The 18,362-nt window shown below is 47.5% G+C and overlaps 1 protein-coding gene across 2 annotated transcripts in view; it reads right to left on the bottom strand.

Moving 5' to 3' along the window:
- LOC137334508 (serine/threonine-protein kinase 38-like) overlaps window positions 1-18,362 on the bottom strand; it is a 57,494-nt gene that overhangs the window by 1,681 nt on the left and 37,451 nt on the right. For both annotated transcript variants that reach the window (XM_067999225.1, XM_067999226.1), the window contains exons 7-13: window positions 17,480-17,634; window positions 16,116-16,218; window positions 15,956-16,017; window positions 15,058-15,175; window positions 12,227-12,350; window positions 7,378-7,473; window positions 724-815 (exon numbers count right to left, since the gene is read on the bottom strand). In XM_067999225.1, coding sequence (XP_067855326.1) covers window positions 724-815; window positions 7,378-7,473; window positions 12,227-12,350; window positions 15,058-15,175; window positions 15,956-16,017; window positions 16,116-16,218; window positions 17,480-17,634 — 750 coding nt within the window. The remainder of the gene's footprint in view (window positions 1-723; window positions 816-7,377; window positions 7,474-12,226; window positions 12,351-15,057; window positions 15,176-15,955; window positions 16,018-16,115; window positions 16,219-17,479; window positions 17,635-18,362) is intronic.

The following is an 18,362-nucleotide window of genomic DNA, read 5'->3' as shown; positions in this document are numbered from 1 at the left end:
CAATGAAACGCTTTTCACCAACAGTTCACGTGGCTAATGGACTTAGAAATAGGAAATAAAAGAACGTATTTGTATCGAGACTTTCACGTCCTCAGGATGACCCAAAAAACACTTCACCGCCAATGAAGTTATTATTTAGGAAAATCTTCACACGGACAGCTACATGATAATTGACCTGTTCGGTGGTTGAGGGATAAATATTGGCCAGGACACCCGGGGAGAACTCCCCTGCTCTCCCCACGGAACGTGCCGTGGGAACTTTTACATCCACCTGATCAGGCAGACGGGGCCTCGTATAACAAGAGTGTTGTTTAGCTGCTTTTATATTGGGCTAAGGGCTGGGCCACTGGCTCACCACAGGCAGCGGCAACACCATAGTAAAGCTGCCGGTGTTGATAAGCCCACGACCCCCTTAGGCTCCGTTAAAAACAGGTGCTTTGCTTCAATGTCTCTGCTCGACTCAGATCTATGGTCAGGGTCCTACAGCACCAATAGAACAATATGAAAAGAAGCTTTTAATTGGGTAAACCTTTCCCTATTTTTTTTTTGTTAATAACTGGTTTTACAATTTTGTCTAATTAATTAAAAAGTTGCTGCAACACATCTATACGACAAGCCTCAAGAACCCTGGTTTGTGTCTCAGCGAATTTAAAACATTTTGCTATTGTGTCTTTCAAATGCTCGACTGAAGCACTAAAAAGAGTTTAATCAATTCCTTCATACCTGGCTGCAAGATGTCGGATTCAGGAAATTCATCAAAATTGGAAGTGTCATCTATACTTTTTATTTCGATTGGAATTGCTGCTGGCCGCTCCCTGTCACAAAGAAAGAAGCAAATCCACAGGACGCATCAATGTCAAAAAATCATGAACTTTACCTTCAAACTTCCCCTCTGAAAAGCTTGCATTTGTACAACAAACAACAACTTGCATTTATATAGCACCTTTAACGTAGTAAAACGTCCCAAGGCGCTTCACAGGAGTGATTATCAAACAAAATTTGACACCGAGCCAAATAAGGAGATATTAGGACAGGTGACCAAAAGCTTGGTCAAAGAGATAGGTTTTAAAGGAGCATCTTAAAAAGGGAGGAGAGAGAGGTGATGAGGTGGAGGGGTTTAGGGAGGGAATTCCAGAGCTTAGGGCCTAGGCAGCTGAAGGCACGGCCGCCAATGGTGGAGCGATTAAAAATCGGGGATGCGCAAGAGGCCAGAATTGGAGGAGCGCAGAGATCTCGGAGGGTTGTAGGGCTGGAGGAGGTTACAGAGATAGGGAGGGGGGCGAGGCCATGGAATGACAATATCCTGCATTTAGATAGCGCCTTTAATGCAGTAAAATGTCCCAATTTCAGCTTCAGTGCTGCGAGGACACGTTGCACACACAAGTCAGCTGATCACTTGCTTCCTGGAAATTTGCAGGGTCACAACGGAATTGAGCCGTTGATCAGAGCAGGGAAAATAACACCTCAGGATGTACTGATGTCTCAACTATTTCACAAACACAGAGGCTCAAACAAAATACTTGTCGGGTGGAATTAACCCAATTACTGGCGCAGACCTACATACTGCTCCGAAGAAATACTCGCAAGGCAGATTAACCCAAATCATTTACCTTCTTTGTGCAATCAGTGTCACTTTACCACTCGTAAGAGATGCACATAAAAGAGATGCAATTCAAGGTGGCCAAAATAAAAAATCCTCAGTGTGTAGCTTTGGGAAATTATTTCTAAAACAGTGAAAAGGGCACAGAAAGTACAGACGCAAATGTCATTTAAAACTAATATCCAATATAGTTTGCTCCATTTTTGTTTTATTAGTTTCCGGGATGTGGGTGACACTGGCGAGGCAGCATTTACTGCCCATCCCTAGGGGATTAAGGTCCAACCACTGAGTGTGGGACTGGAGTCACTTGTAGGCCCAGACCGGGTGGGGGCTCCATGGTTCCCTTCCCTGAAGGGGATTTTTTTTTATATAAACAGCGGCTCTCATGGTCGTTTACTGCAACCAGCTCATGTGACCAGATTTATTCGATTCCACTTCACAACTTGCCATAGTGAACTCAGGGTTGCCAGTCCCGTACCATAACCACTAGGCTTCCCTGTATAAAATCACAGGGCATAGAAGGAGACCATTCGGCCCATCGTGCCTGTGCCGGTACTTTGGCAGAGCTGTCCAATTAGTCCCACTGCCCTGCCCTTTCCCCATAGCCCTGCAAAATTTTTCCCCTCATTATACCTATTAATATTTTTGGAGACCTTCACCACCACTTCACCATCTCCTGGTTAGCACCAAACCTGCTACTCTTATGCCACATCCGTACCTCACTCTCCTCTGGCCCTCCACGAACTGGAGGAACGCAAAGATCTCGGAGGGTTGTAGGGCTGGAGGAGGTTACAGAGATAGGGAAGGGGTGAGGCCAGAGGGATTTGAATACAAGGATGAGAATTTTTAATTCGAGGTGTTGCCAGACCGGGAGCCAATGTAGGTCAGCGAGCACAGGCGGGTGATGGGTGAACGGGACTTGGTGCGAGTTAGGGTACGGGCAGCAGAGTTTTGGATGAGCTCAAGTTTATGGAGGGTGGAAGATGGGAAACCGGCCAGGAGAGCATCGGAATAGTTAAGTCTAGAGGTAACAAAGACATGGATGAGGTTATAGCAGCAGATGAGCTGAGGCAGGGGCGGAGGCGGGCGATGTTACGGAGGTGGAAGTAGGCGGTCTTGGTGACGGAGCGGATGTGTGGTCAGAATCTCATCTCGGGGTCAAATAGGACGTCAAGTTTGCGAACAGTCTGGTTCAGCCTCAGACAGTGGCCAGGGAGAGGGATGGAGTCGGTGGTGGGGGGACGAGAAACAATAAAAGGAAAACATTAACACATTGCACGAAGAGATTGATAATAGATGTTGTCAACCAACCCAGTCTGGGGATGTCCTCGTGAACCCACACTGATTCGGAGGTGAGGTTGTGATCAAGTGTTAACTCCCAAAACAGTAACTGGTCTTTTCTCTTTACACATGTTGATTGACCTGCTCTGTATTTACATCATTTGGAAATCCACTTTTAAACTTGGTACGTGTTGAGTCTTGTGCCATAGGCCTCCCCAGACATGTGTCGAAACTTAACACTATACCAAAGTATCCCTTCATGCACTTCCACACATGGGTTCTTTTCACCTTCAATTTATTCTTGGGATGAGGGTCCGGCAGAATTTATTACCCGTCCCTAGTCAACCTCAGGGTATTAGAGTCAACCGCATAATGTGGGACTGGTGTCACATGGAGGGGTGTGACAGGTTCCCTTTCCTGAACCAGTTGGATTTTTAATATCAATCCAACAATTTTCATGGTCACTTTATCTGGTGCCAGCCCACAAATTACCAGATTTATTGAGTTCATTTCACAACTTACCCTGGTGGGATTTAGAACTCATAACCTCTAGCTTACTAGTCCAATACCATAACCACTGGGCTACCCCTCATGATCTTCAAGACTGCCATCAGGTTACCCATTAAATATCACAGCTCTGTTGAAAACAATGACCCAACTTCTCAAGTCTTTCTTCATAACTGGAATCCCTCGTCCCTGGTAACTTCCTAGTGAATCTACACCGCATCTTTTCCATTGCTTTTATGTCCTTCCTGTAATGGGGTGTCCAAACTGCACACAATGCCCCAAAGTTCTGTACAAGTCCTGCCCCCCACCTTATCACAGACCTCTCCCTTTGTTCTTTCCTCCCCCCACCCGCCCCCTTTTCCCCGGCTCTGCACTTGCTTGAAATCTGTTAAACCTCCAACATCTTCCAGTTCTGACGAAAGGTCATCGACCTTTTTTTTTTTATTCGTTCACGGGATGTGGGCGTCGCTGGCAAGGCCGGCATTTATTGCCCATCCCTAATTGCCCTGAAACGTTAACTCTGTTTCTCTCTCCACAGAGGCTGCCTGACCTGCTGAGTGTTTCCAGCATTTTCTGTTTTTGTTTCAGATCTCCAGCATCCCACTTGTACAAGTCCTTGCTGTTGTATTCTAAGCCTCAAACACAAAATGAAGGGTTCTATTTGCCTTCCATATGACCTTATTTACTTGCACAGCCACCTTTACTGACCCGTGTATCTGCACACCAAAGGTCTCCACACTCTTGCACTCCGTGTAAAACCTCACTGGAGGTGGCTTCCGTTCAGTATTGTTGTTTCCTAAACACGTTGCTCCACACAAGGGCGGGTCCCTCTCAACAAACTCAGATTGTTTTTGAGGATATCACAAACAAAATAGATAACTGAAGTCTCTATTTAGACTTGAAGGCTTTTGACAAAGTCCCAGAGCAAAGACGACTAATTACATAGAATTTACAGCAAAGAAATAGGCCACCCAGTGTTTATGTTCCACACGAGCCTCCTCCCAGCTCTCCTCATCTCACCCTATCAGCACATCCTTCTATTCCTTTCTCCCTCATGTGTTTATCCAGTTTCCCCTTAAATGCATCTATGTTATTCACCTCAACTACTCCTTGTGGTAGCGAGTTCTACATTCTAACCACTCTGGGTGAAGAGGTTTCTCCTGAGTTCCCTATTGGATTTATTAGTGACGATCTTATATTTATGACCCCTAGTTCTGGTCTCCCCCTACAAGTGGAAACATTTTCTCTACGTCTACTCTATCAAAGCCTTTCATAGCCTTAAAGACCCCTATCAGGTCACCCCTCGGTCATCTCTTTTCTAGAGAAAAGAGCCCCAGCCTAATTAATCTAGAATCCATGGTAACCCAGGGTAAAATGCTGGAATGGATAAGAATTCGTACCAAAAAAAAAGGAAGCAGAGTAATTGCGAGAAATGGAGTGTGGGACTGGGAACTGAGTGCACCACTTTGGTAAGAGCAGGGGAGTTCTCCCCGGTGTCCTGGGCCGATATTTATCCCTCAACCAACATCACTAAAACAGATTACCCGGTCATTTATTCCATTGTTGTTTGTGGGATCTTGCTGTGCGCAAATTGGCTTCAGCGTTTCCTACATTACAACAGTGACTATACTTTAAAAGTACTTCATTGGCTGTAAAGCGCTTTGGGACGTCCCGAGGTGGTGAAAGGCGCTATATAAATGCAAGTTCTTTCCTCCTTTTCCTTGTTGTGGGACGACCAGGATACAGAAGCCAATTGGAAGCTCAGTGAGGCTGCGTAGGGTGTCACACCGAGGAGAGCAGTAGGATGGACGATGGATGATGCAGATACAGTTCACAGAAGGCCCGTGAAATTGCGCAAAAGACAAATTAAATTTAATCCTGAAAGGTGCAAATTGTGGCATATTGGAAGAGTGGGCAACATAGATATACAATGAAGGGAATAGAGCTAGCACAGGGAGGCTTTGACGAGCACCCAGGACTGCTAATCATACTATCCAAATCCGGAGAGCTGTCCCCTCCACTCCCGTCCCCAACTTTTAATATCTATAAATCCAAATCATTCGGAAGGGAACTGCAAAACAGAGGTGATAAGTGGAAAACTGAGCCTAAGTTTTCAGCCTTCATGTGTGAAGAGTAGATTATAGATGATTCAAGAGGATCGATGGCATTGGTGTACTGCCACTTTTATATCACTGTAAACGGTTCTTCCCAACCCTCAGAGCAGGATGCCAGTTGTGGCTCAGTGGGTAGTTCTCTCTTGCCTCTCAGTCAGAAGGTCGTGGGTTCAAGTCCCACTCCAGAGACGTAAGCATCAAATCCAGGCTGACACTCCCAGTGCAGTACTGAGGGAGCGCTGCACTGTCAGAGGTGCCGTCTTTCAGATGAGGTGTTAAACCGAGGCCCCGTCTGCCCTCTCAGGTAAAACATCCCACGGCCACTATTTCGAAGAAGAGCAGGGGAGTTCTCCCCGGTGTCCCGGCCAATATGTGTCCCTCAACCAACACCACTAAAATGGTCATTTGATTGTGGGATCTTGCTGTGTGCAAATTGTCTGCTGCATTTCCTACAATACAACAGTGACTACACTTCAAAAAGTACTTTATTGGCTGTAAAGTGCTTTGGGATGTCCTGAGGTCATGAAAGGTGCTATATAAATACAAGTTCTGTCTTAACTGCTGCGGAACAAGCGATGGTATAACTCTGGAAGTAGGGGCTGACCAGACTCTGGAGGACACTACCTGGCTATATAAACAGCTGGCAATTGATACTGTAACTACCAAAGGTATTAGCTGCAGTATTACTGTAGCTTAAAAATATATACCTATTTACGTTTTACCATTGTGAAACACCATCGCCACAAAGACTACAGCGGTTCAAGAAGGCGGCCCACCACCATCTTCTCAGGGCAACTAGGGATGGACAATAAATGCCAGCCTTGCCAGCGACGCCCACATCCAGAGAATGAATTTTTTTAAATACCAGCTCAGCAGCAATGGGCCCTTTATAAAATGGCCACCTGTTGTCCTACCAAAAACAGCACTTACAGTGGAGATTTCTTTTTCGATGCAAGTTGAGCATTGCTGTAGTATCTTGCCTGGCTGTATGAGGAGGGATCTATATTTACAGACAACATCTTGCATTTATATAGCGCCTTTAACGTAGTAAAACGTCCCAAGGTGCTTCACAGGAGCGATTATCAAACAAAATTTGACACCGAGCCACATAATGAGATATTAGGACAGGTGACTAAAAGCTTGGTCAAAGAGGTAGGTTTTAAGGAGTGTCTTAAAGGAGGAGAGAGAGGTAGAGAGACAGAGAGGTTTAGGGAGGGAATTCCAGAGCTTAGGGCCGAGGCAGCTGAAGGCACGGCTGCCAATGGTGGAGCGATGAAAATTGTGGATGCGCAAGAGGCCAGAGTGGGAGGAGCGCAGAGATCTCAGAGGGTTGTAGGGCTGGAGGAGGTTACAGAGATAGGGAGGGGCGAGGCCATGGAGGGATTTGAACACAAGGATAAGAATTTTAAAATCGGGGCACTGCCGGACCGGGAGCCAATGTGGGTCCGCGAGCACAGGGATGATGAGTGAATGGGACTTGGTGAGAGTTAGGATACGGGCAGTCTATAAAAGGTCATAGATGCAGGGAGCCTGGTTTTTTTTTTGCACGTTAATAAATTTCACATCATGAAACCTCAGCCTAAGGAAAAAATCTTTTTTTAAATTATTAACTGTTACATTAAATTCAACGAAACTATAATGATAAAGCATTGCCCATTTAGGTTCCATTATACATAGCGTTAATTTCCAGAACATGGTGAGGATAAAACTGTTCTCGGGCAGAATTGCAGAACGGGCGATCGCAAATCAGCCGCCCGATTTCCGTTGAAGCCAACGGAAAAGAAAATCGGGTGCGTGTTGTAAACTGAGCCGCCGATTCGCGATCGCCCGTTCCAGGCTCCCGCCAAAGGCCGATTTCACCCGCGACGAGATTACCTGGTGTGTTCCCAGTCTACTCCTTCGAAGAATGGATGACTTTTAATTTCTTCCACGCTGCCAGCTCCAATTCGGCTATCTGCCTCACAGCAAAACCTGAAAATACACAATGCAACAAGAACAGAGTCATTACAATAAAGCCACTTCATTCCTAAAGGCGGTGATACAATGACCGAGGGCCTGTGTATATTTCAATAAATCTACTTCCGTCTTCATCTTTTCTTTCCTGCCTTTCTCTTCCTATTATTTTCCACTTTCATAGTGTCCTAGGAACAGGAGGAGACCATTCAGCCCCTCCAGTCTGTTCAGCCATTCAATTAGACCATGCCTGATCTGTATCTTAACCCCATCTACCCACCTTGGTTGCATATCCTTTAATCCCCTTACCCAACAAAAATCTATCAATCTCAGTTTTTAAATTTCCAATTGACCCCCAGCCTCAGCCTTTTGGGGGAAGAGAGTTCCAGATTCCCCTTTGTGTGAAGAAGTGCTTCCTGACATCACCCCTGAACGGCCTGGCTCTAATTTTAAGGTTATGCCCCCTTGTTCTGGACTCTCCCACCAGAGGAAATAGTCTCTCTCTATCTCCCCTATCAAATCCTTTAATCATCTTAAACACCTCAATTAGATCATCCCTTAATCTTCTAAACTCAAAGGAATACAAGCCTAGTCTGTGCAACCTTCTGTCACCTTATTTAAATTCTATTTTTCTGCCTTCCTTTGATTCAAAGTACTCATTGTGCTCACTAATGCTCAAGGCAAATTCAAACAACTCAATTCAACTCAAAGTGGAGCAGGAAAAATCCCTGTAAATGAGAACCTTAAAACGACAGAGCAATCGAAACTGCGAGCTGTCCGACCGGAATGAACTAAAGAAAAAATAAATTACGTTGGTAAAGAAAAGATACTATTTGCAAATCTACCAAGATGGGATCTATAAATGTGACATCAACCAAGGGCCCGATATTAGGAGGGAGGCGGGTTGGCAGCAGGGGGGGGGGGGGTCGACTGGGCGCGTTGGCAACGCGCCCCTGAAATCGGGGTGCTCCGCATGCGATCGCAACCTAATTGAAGGTACTCACGCCGGCTTCCGGGTTTCCTGTTCCAGACCTGCGCAGCGGACGCACTGCGCACCCGCATCACAGGCTGTCAGCGGGACGAGCCCTATTTAAAGGGCCAGTCCTCTAACGCTCCTCCTGCAGCAAAGAACAATTTTGGGAGCATGGAGCAGGCCAGAGGGAAGGCTGCTCCAAGGTTCTCAGACTCCTCACTCCAGGTGCTGCTCGATGGGGTCAGGAGGAGGAGGGAAATTTTTTTCCCCATCTGATGGGAGGAGGTGGCCTCCCTCTGCCACCAAGAAGGCCTGGCTAGAGGTGGCCGAGGAGGTCAGCAGCAGCAGCAATGTGTGCTGAACCTGGGTCCAGTGCAGGAAGCACTTTAATGACCTAACGCATTCTCCCACACTCCGTCTTCCACATCACCTCCACCACCACACAACTCCTTCTGCACTGCCACAACGCTCTCGCATCACTCCTCACACCCACTCAACCATCATCCTCACCTTGCCTGCACTTACTCACCGTCCCAGTTCCCATTCGAACACCACCACGCAACCCAATCCTCATACAATCTCGTGGCTATGTCTCACACACACACCCTTCCATGCATCTCCCTCACGCTCACCCCCACCCACACCAATGCATGCAGCGGGTCACCATGCAACTATCACTCAATCATGCCTCTGTGTTTTGCCTTGATAGGAGATGCCAGAATGCCTGGTAGAGGGCAAGGACCGGAGGGGGCCCGCCACACCAGGTGGTCCTAATGGACGTGGAGCAACAGGCATTGGAACTAAGCCGGACGCTGGAGTGCCTGTCCGTGGTGGATGCCGAGACTGGGAGCGCACAAACGGCTGGTGACAGAAATCTAACACTCAGCACTCATGATAGCGAATGATTTTAGCATCACTTGGCATCTGCAGCACCTCAACATCTGTCCACATGCTTAATATTGCTTTCTGTTCTCTTGCAGGGCCATCTGCGACCACCGTGACTGAGGAGGGCGATTCCTCAGAGGACCTGCCGGCCTCCAAGGGTGCACCGTCACATCTGAGCCAGCCATCCACCAGCGCAGATACACACACCTCGGTGGGTTCCCCGTCCTCACTTAGTTGGGCTTGCACATGGTGAGTCACCACGCACGTGAGCTCGAACAGACCCTGGTGGCAGGGGCAGCCGTGGAGAGTCCGTGTTTAAGGCGGCAGAATGTTGCTCATCCTGAATCTGAACAGCCGTTGTCAGGGCCTGAATGGACTCATTGTTGAGCCGTGCTTGACGCTCGAGGGAGGCTAGCCTTTCCTCCATCGCAGACATTCCCACACCTACCCGCGACACTATCTCAGATGCCCTCACATCTTCTCCAGGCTCTGCTCAGCTGGACCCAGATGCTGAACTCTGGGGGCCAGCCATGAAAAGGAGAGTCAGAGGGCCAGCAGCACATTGCCGAGGTACTGGAACAGTTGCCACTCGCACTCTCCACAATCATGCAGAGAATGGAGGAGTCCAACTCCTGCATGAGTGGAATGGTGGTACAGGTACAGGAGGGGATCTCCAAGATACTGTCACAGGGATGTGAGGGCATCTGAGATAGTGTCGCGGGTAGGTGTGGGAATGTCTGCGATGGAGGAAAGGCTAGCCTCCCTCGAGCGTCAAGCACGGCTCAACAATGAGTCCATTCAGGCCCTGACAACGGCCGTTCGGATTCAGGATGAGCAACATTCTGCCGCCTTAAACAGGCTGACAGATACCTTACAACTGGCCTTCCAAGACTTCACACAAGTCCTCCAAACTGTCGTCCAGCAGGGTGGAAGGAGTGATGTGGGCCTGGGCCAGGAGAGGGATGATGGTGAAAAGGGGACATGGAAGTGGGGACGCCACTCAAAGCGCTTCCACATCTCACTCGTTCCCCCCTCTCAACCAGCACCCGCAATGCTGCCCCCTCTCCAGGTGGCCGAGTCTGCCCCTGCACAGGTGCAGGTGGAGCAGTCATTGGAGGGGCCCTCACAGGCACTGAAGCCCAGACGGCATCTGCGCAAAGCATCTCATCGGTTAGGGTACGGACAAGATAAACCTGCACTACCTCTGCTGAAGTCACGGGTAGCACCACGTAGGGGTTCCCGTAAATGTAAGGCTAAGGTTTTGTGAGCACATAGGGGATGTACAAGGGTGTATGACAGAATGTCATGTTTTTGATTTAGTCTCGTTTGTTTTGCAAAGCACATTAAAATTTGTTATCACCACTACTGCCACGTCTTTGCAAATCTTGTCTGGTTTGTGCAATAATTCCCTTTCCTGAGGATCACCATGAAGACCCACAACTGATGCCACCCATTGTGTCACTGCAGAGTGGGTGTAGGTGTATTTGCAGCGCTTTTTTGTGCAGATGACTGAGAGATGTCGGCGATGTCCCCGGTGGCACCCTGAAAGGATCCGGAGGAGAAGTTGTTGGGGGCAGTGGTGACTTTGACAGCGACAGGTAAGAAGATGGTGCTCGGGCCGGCCGGGAGCAGCTCGGCATGAAGGAGGCTGCAGATGTCCATGACTGAATGTCGAGTGACTCTGAGCCTCCGTGTGCGCTGCTGCTCAGAGAGGTCCAGGAAGCTGAGCCTCGGTCTGTAGACCCTGTGGCAAGGGTAGTGCCTTCTGCGACACATCTCTCTCTGTGGTTGCCCTCCCTCCTGTTGTGCAGGTGGATGTGTCACAGCACTGTGTTGTGGAGCTCCATGTGTCAGAGGTGGACGGCGTGGCCGGCGAGGCTGTTCGTCCTCCGAGGAGGTCATGACTGTAGCTATGGCGGCCCCCATCCGGAAGATGTACGTTTGAGGGGACTGCAAGGTAGGTAAGTGTGTCTGCACACCGGGGCTGAGGTTCCAAGTTGGTGAATTTTAGTGTTAGGAGGAGGGTGGTGCAGGCCAAACTTTGTCCAAAGTGACTGCAATGAGTGAGGGTCTCCCCCATCACCTGTCAAATGGACCTTTGCAGCTTCCACTGGCTGGTGGCTACAACACGTCCATTTCAACTGGGGGTGTTTCCCCCAGTTCGGGAAACACGCTCTGTTGATATGAAAATCCCACCCCTCCTAAAATATCCTCCCAATCAGGTCTGCAAACGACCTGACCTATCAAAATAATTGCCTTAAGTGGGATCCCGACGGCTTTAATTGCCGGTGGGAGTCCCGCATGCGGGGGCTGCGTGCGCATTTAAGCGCGTCATTGGGGAACCTGGAAGTGGGCGGGTTGGAGCCGGGTTCGGGACCCGGCCCGGGAATCCCGAATTTTTGGAGCCCTCCCCCCGGCCCCGCCACGAACGCACCCGCTCGGCCATCCTAAAATCAACCCCCAAGTGTCTGAGCTGGGCCCCAGCAAACTGTCTCTCAAGGGGAAGCTAGATAAACACATGAGGGAGAACAGAATAGAAGGATATGCTGATAGGGTGAGATGAAGTGGGGAGCATGAACACCAGCATGGACATACTGGGCTGAATGGCCTGCTTCTGTGCTGTACATTGTGTAATTCTGTGTAACAGAATCATAGAAATTACAGCACAGAAGGAAGTGACCATTCAGCCCATCACACCTGAACTAATGCTAGCTCTTTAACTGTATCCTTTGATATTGTCCCTTTTCAAATACTTTTCCAATTCCCTTCTCAGAGCTGCTATAGTCTCCGCCTGAATTGTAGCAAAGCATTCCATGTTCTGAGAACCCTCCGTAAAAAAATTGGTCCATTCTGTTCTTCCAGTGATAACTGTGAGCTTGTTACCGATTTGCCGACTGGTGGAAACACAAGTACCTTAGAATCAGACCCTTGGACTTCTCAGAGATTGGAACTTCCGGAGGGAATATCAATGTTTCCTTCCAGTTCATCACTTTGCGATACGTTTCTTGAGGGGTTTCTGAACAGAAGGGAGGGTAGCCTGAAAAATGCAAAACGTTCAATATTTACATTCATCCGTTGTAAAAGTTTGCAAACTTTTTTTTTAAAAAATACTCTGGACGGCCAAAAGGTTTCAATTATATATGAATGGTCTTTAAGAGCAGATTTTAAAGACTTCCACGTTGGAATAAGAACATGGTTAGTTTTATCTACAGGGCATCTCTAAACTATATTGCAAACAAAAGTTCCAATTCAACTTATCCAATATAGGAACAGGAGGAGGCCATTCAGCCCCTCGAGCCTGTTCCGCCATTCAATTAGATCATATCTTAACGCCATCTGCCCGCCTTGGTTCCGTAAAGACCATAGGAAAGCCAGATCTGTAAGATCAAATGCATCGCAGTGACATTTATTATTCTACACTTCTCGATTGCTACAACACTCAGCAATAAAACCTTCTTAGCTACAACTCCTTTACTTAAGGCTCCTACTGGTTTATATTTGACCATTCCTGTGGCGATTTATGTAGTATGAGTGACTGAGCAGAATTTCAGCTGCAATAGTGCCACTGAGCTTGACGTGTGGGTTTCTCACAACTGGAAACAGCTCCAAAGAAAGGATTTGCTTAGACCAATGGCCGGAAGAACTCTTGCTCTAAGCTGGATCAACCCCACCAGAAACCTTAGCGAGTCTGGCAAGTTTTGACGAAGGGTCATCGACCTGAAAACGTTAACTCTGTTTCTTTCTCAACAGACGCTGCCTGACCTGCTCCAGTATTTTCTGTTTTTATTTCAGATTTCCAGCATCTGCAGTATTTTGCTTTTCAATCTGGTAAGTTGACTTTGGTGCCATCACTGGTTGAAAGGGACCCATGGGTCAGGAGCTAACAACTGCAACACAAACCACCCTTCATAACCCAGAGTGCCTATGGAAAGCAAGTTGAGGACTTGTACTTAGTACAAGACTAAGAGAAATGTTAACAGTCATATTTACACTGTCCGCTAAATCACTGCATATACAGAGCTCCATCACCTCTAAATTCAAAGTTAAATGAACAAACTCCAGAGCTTAGGGCCTAGATGGGGGTGAGCGGAATGGGGTGGGGGGGCGCAAGAGGCCAGAGTTGGAGGAATGCAAAGTTCTCGATCTATAACCTCCTCCGGCCCGACAAGCCTCCGAGAACTCTGCATTTGTTGGTAAAACGGTAAGAAAAAAAGCAGAAAGACAAAAAGCAGAGAGAGTGTTTTATGATTGTTGTGAGTTGTTGTTTTTGTATTTTCACGCCCTTCCCTTTGAACAGTGTGAATCATAGAAGTTTACGGCACAGAAGGAGGCCATTCGGCCCATCGTGTCTGTGCCAGCCGATAAAGAGCTATCCAGCCTAATCCCACTTTCCAGCTCTTGGTCCGTAGCCTTGTGGGTTACGGCACTTCAAGTGCCTATCTGGGTATTTTTTTTAAAAAACGTGACGAGGGTTTCTGCCTCTACCACCCTTTCAGGTAGTGAGTTCCAGACCCCCGCCACCCTCTGGATGAAAAACTTTCTCCTCAACTCCCCTCTAATCCTTCTATCAATTACTTTAAATCCATGCCCCCTGGTTATTGACCTCTCCGCTAAGGGAAATAGGTCCTTCCTATCCACTCTATTTAGGCCCCTCATAATTTTATACACCTCAATTTAATCTCCCTCAGCCTCCTCTGTTCCAAAGGAAACAACCCCAGCCTATCCAATCTTTCCTAAAATTCTCCAGTCCTGGCAACATCCTCATAAATCTCCTCTCTAGTGCAATCACATCTTTCCTGAAAATCAGTGACCAGAACTGTACGCAGTACTCTAGCTGTGGCCTAACTAGTGTTTTAGACAGTTCCAGCATAACCTCCCTGCTCTTATATTCTATACCTCGGCTAATAAAAGAAAGTATCCCGTATGCCTTCTTAACCACCTTATCTACCTGTCCTGCTACCATCAGGGATCTGTGGACATGCACTCCAAGGTCCCTCACTTCCTCTACACCTCTCAGTATCCTCCCATTCATTGTGTACTCCCTTGCCTTGTTTGCCCTCCCCAAATGCATCACCTCACATTTCTCCGGACTGAATTCCATTTGCCACTTTTCTGCCCACCTGACCAGTCTATTGATATCTTCCTGCAGCCTACAGCTTTCTTAAGTAGTGGGAGGATTCACAAGCTGATTAACAGTCTGACAGGCCGCGATGTGAACGCTCCTTCCATGGCCATAACCATCTTTATACCAGCAGATAGGGGGATTAGTCCTATACGGGGGGGGGGGGGGGGGGGGGGGAAGGTTTTATGGGCTCCCACAATCCATACAATGGTGGGGTGGGGGGCCACCCACACCCGCCGGACACGAGCATCAACCCAGAATTCAGAGCCGGAGCTCCGGTCTCCACTCACCGGGACTGCGTGCACCTTCTGACTCAGAGGTGGGAATTTTGTCACTGAGCCAAAGGCTTGCTCCAACACCATTGTGAGTGCTTTGCGTCCCTGGTTACTGATGTTTGTGATGTAACTATGCACGGGAAGTAAATTTACCCGTCTTGTGTGTAATTGGATAGCTCTTTCAAAGAGCTGGCACAGGCACGATGGGCCGAATGGCCTCCTTTTGTGCTGTTTCATTCTATGAGGGCGTTTTCTACTAAAGTTAGTGCCTGTGGTTAAAACGGTGTTGCCGTATCCCCACCTGTGGCTAGTCAGAGATTTCTAGTGGACGATAGCAATTTACATACCTATCAGCATTTCATACATGATAACACCCAAGGACCACCAGTCGCACAGCTTGTTATATCCAGTCTGCAAGAAGACTTCCGGAGCAATGTAATCGGGAGTGCCAACTGTGGAATAAGCCTAAATAGTGGAAAGATAAAAGAAAAACAATGTTTCTCAGAAACACCTCCCAGAAGTAACAACAGGACAACACAGGGACCGTAAACTCTGAACGTTTTACTTTATTATTTGTTCATGGGAAGCAGGAGAACTGGGAAAGCTTCATTATTGTCCGCCCCCAGTTTCCCCGAGACGGTGGGCCTACTGCAGTAGCAATTGTTTTTCTCCAACTGAGAAAGAAAGGCTTGCATTTATATAGTGCCTTTCACCAACTCAGGACGTCCCAAAGCACTTTGCAGCCAATGAAATACTTTTTGAAGTGTAGTCATTGTTGTAATGTAGGGAAACACAGTAGCCAATTTGCGCACAGCAAGATCCCACAAACAGCAATGAGCTAAAAGACCAATTAAAACTATTTTGTTGATGTTGGTTGGGGAATAATTATTGGCCAGGACACCGGGGAGAACTCTCCTGCTCTTCTTCGAAATAGTGGCCGTGGGATCCTTTATGTCCACCTGAGAGGGCGGAAGGGGGCCGCGGTTTAACGTCTCACCTGAAAGACGGCACCTCCGACAGTGCTGCATCGGGAGCGTCAGCCTGGATTTGTGCTCGAGTCTCTGGAGTGGGGCTTGAACCCACGACTTTCTGACTCAGAAGCGAGAGCGCTGCCCACTGAGCCACGGCTAACACTAAGTATTAAGTACTAAGTATTCCACTCAAGGATAATGCCCGACTATAGGGTTCGATACAGGTCGCTGTCAAAGTGATTAAAACACAGTGAAACTGGAGCTAAAAACTCACCAGCTGCCGTCTGTTTTTCCTCCATGTTTCTGCTTTTCTTTTTGAGTTCATATTCTGAAAAGCTGGTGGGGAAAGTGATGTAATTAATAAAAATTCCATGCTGGGGGAGGGCCCTAATCCAATAGGCTAATCGGTCTCTTCACTCCGTAAACTAACTTACTGAAATTACTTGGAGGGTTGCGAGTGAGGTTCCTGTAGAACTCCGTCCTGTGAGCTTTCTTGAGTCCCGTGCACAGCCCGAAATCAGACAGTTTCACGTGTCCCTATTAAAAAAAAAGGAAATTGGCAACGTGACTGAATTCCCTGCTCAAAAATCGGCAACGTGACTGAATTCCCTGCTCAATCACAGTACAAAAAAAAGTGACCCTTTCCTTCCAGCCTCAGTCTCCTGCGTGGCTGCGATTGGTCACCTTGCTAGAGAATGGCAGGAGTGCCCGACACATCTCAGTTACACAGACTGAGTGAATCTTGAGCAAAAACCGATTACCTCAGCTGCAAGTTTTAAACAGGAACTTCCTGAGAGACAGAGAGACACACACAGAAAGATAAAGAGAGAGAGAGAGAGAGACACATGCAGAAAGATAAAGAGAGAGAGAGAGAGACACACACGCAGAAAGATAAAGAGAGAGAGAGAGAGAGACACACACAGAAAGATAAAGAGAGAGAGAGAGAGAGACACACACAGAAAGATAAAGAGAGAGAGAGAGAGAGAGACACACACAGAAAGATAAAGAGAGAGAGAGAGACAGAGAGAGACACACAGAAAGAAAGAGAGAGAGAGAGCGCAAGAGAGACACGCACACACAGAAAGATAGATAGATAGATAGATAGAGAGACGCACACACAGAAAGAGAGAGAGAGAGAGAGACACACAGAAAGAGAAAACGAGAGATATAAAGACAGACACAAAGAGAGAGAGAGAGAAACAGACAGAGAAAAGACACACAGAGACAAACAAATCGAGATCGAGTTACCAATACTGAGCGTATAACTTTAAGTTACGGTTATGTCACTTTGCCGTTCGTGGTGTGCCATGTGTGACCAGTACTAGGCTCTCCTGCTGCTGCCACACTGTAGGGAGCAGGGACTCTGCATTACTTATTGGGCTAACATTCCACAGGTCCCAAGAATGGAGGAAGAAAGAATGGAAAACAAACCCAAAAGGGTCCGGGAAGAGCTGGGTTCAGTAAAAAGGGGACGGGGAACTCAGAGGCTGAGAGACTCTGTTCGAGGGTTCACGCCCCCTGGAGTGAACACAGAAGTAGGCCATTCGGCCCATCGTGCCTGTGCTTAACAACAGGAGATCACATGGTTTTTGGGTGGGGTGGGGAGTGTATATATTGTGCTGCACAAGGTATCTCAATTGGGTGGGACAGGCTGGATGCACCAGAGTTGTCTTTTCCTGTCTATCATTGCTCATATGTTCGTAACAGCTTTATAAATCGACAAAGTGTATGGAACACAGTCGATTTGACTCTTCACCTCAGATGTTCCTACATCCGGGAAGGGAGGGGGCAGACTTACCCTGATGTCTAAGAGGAGGTTATCTGGTTTAATGTCTCTGTGAATGAAACCCAATTGATGGATGCAGTCAATGGCCAACACAGTCTCTGCAATGTAGAACTGAGCCTCCTCTTCAGACAGTGTGTCCTTCTTCATAAGTAATGTCATCATATCACCTGATAAAAGCACAGACACATTCAAGGTCACTGAGGTCGAGGGGCATGCATGTCCTGTATAGTTTTTTTTTTGAGGTGGGGTAAAAAGGTTCTTGATTCAAGTCCCAGACACTTGCAAAACTCCTGACTATTTGAAATGGGGTTTAACACAGACTTTCTGTTAAAGGCAACGGGGGACCATTCCTGTCTCGCTACCGTTCCAGTTATGCCTGGGATCGCACTCCCCCACCCCCCGAGACAATTCTGGGCCATTGTCTATTTTTTATTTTTTTAAACAAAAAACTCTGGTCAGTTAGCCATTAGGTTTCCAGTATCCATTTTTACAGAATTCAGACAGTGGACAGGTACAAAAAGTGACCAATAAGGCTAATGGAATGTTGGCCTTTATCTCAAGGGGGCTGGAATACAGAGGGGAGGAAGTGATGCTTCAGTTTATATAAAGCTCTGGTCAGACCCCATCCGGAGACTGCGTTCAGTTCTGGGCACCGCACCTCAGGAAGGATATATTGGCCTTGGAGGGGGTGCAGCGCAGATTCACCAGAATGACACTGGCACTTAAAGGGTTAAATTATGAGGGCAGGTTGCACAGACTAGGCTTGTATTCCCTTGAGTTTAGAAGATTAAGGGATGATCTAATTGAAATGTTTAAGATGATTAAAGGATCTGACAGTTTATCTCTACCTACCCGATTTCCTCTGCCCGAAGGGCCGAATGGCCATTCTTGCTCC

The sequence above is a fragment of the Heptranchias perlo genome, chromosome 18 (genome assembly GCF_035084215.1).
Source record: "Heptranchias perlo isolate sHepPer1 chromosome 18, sHepPer1.hap1, whole genome shotgun sequence".
NCBI classification, from domain to species: Eukaryota; Metazoa; Chordata; class Chondrichthyes; order Hexanchiformes; family Hexanchidae; genus Heptranchias; species Heptranchias perlo.
This window is presented reverse-complemented; position numbering and strand designations above follow the sequence as displayed.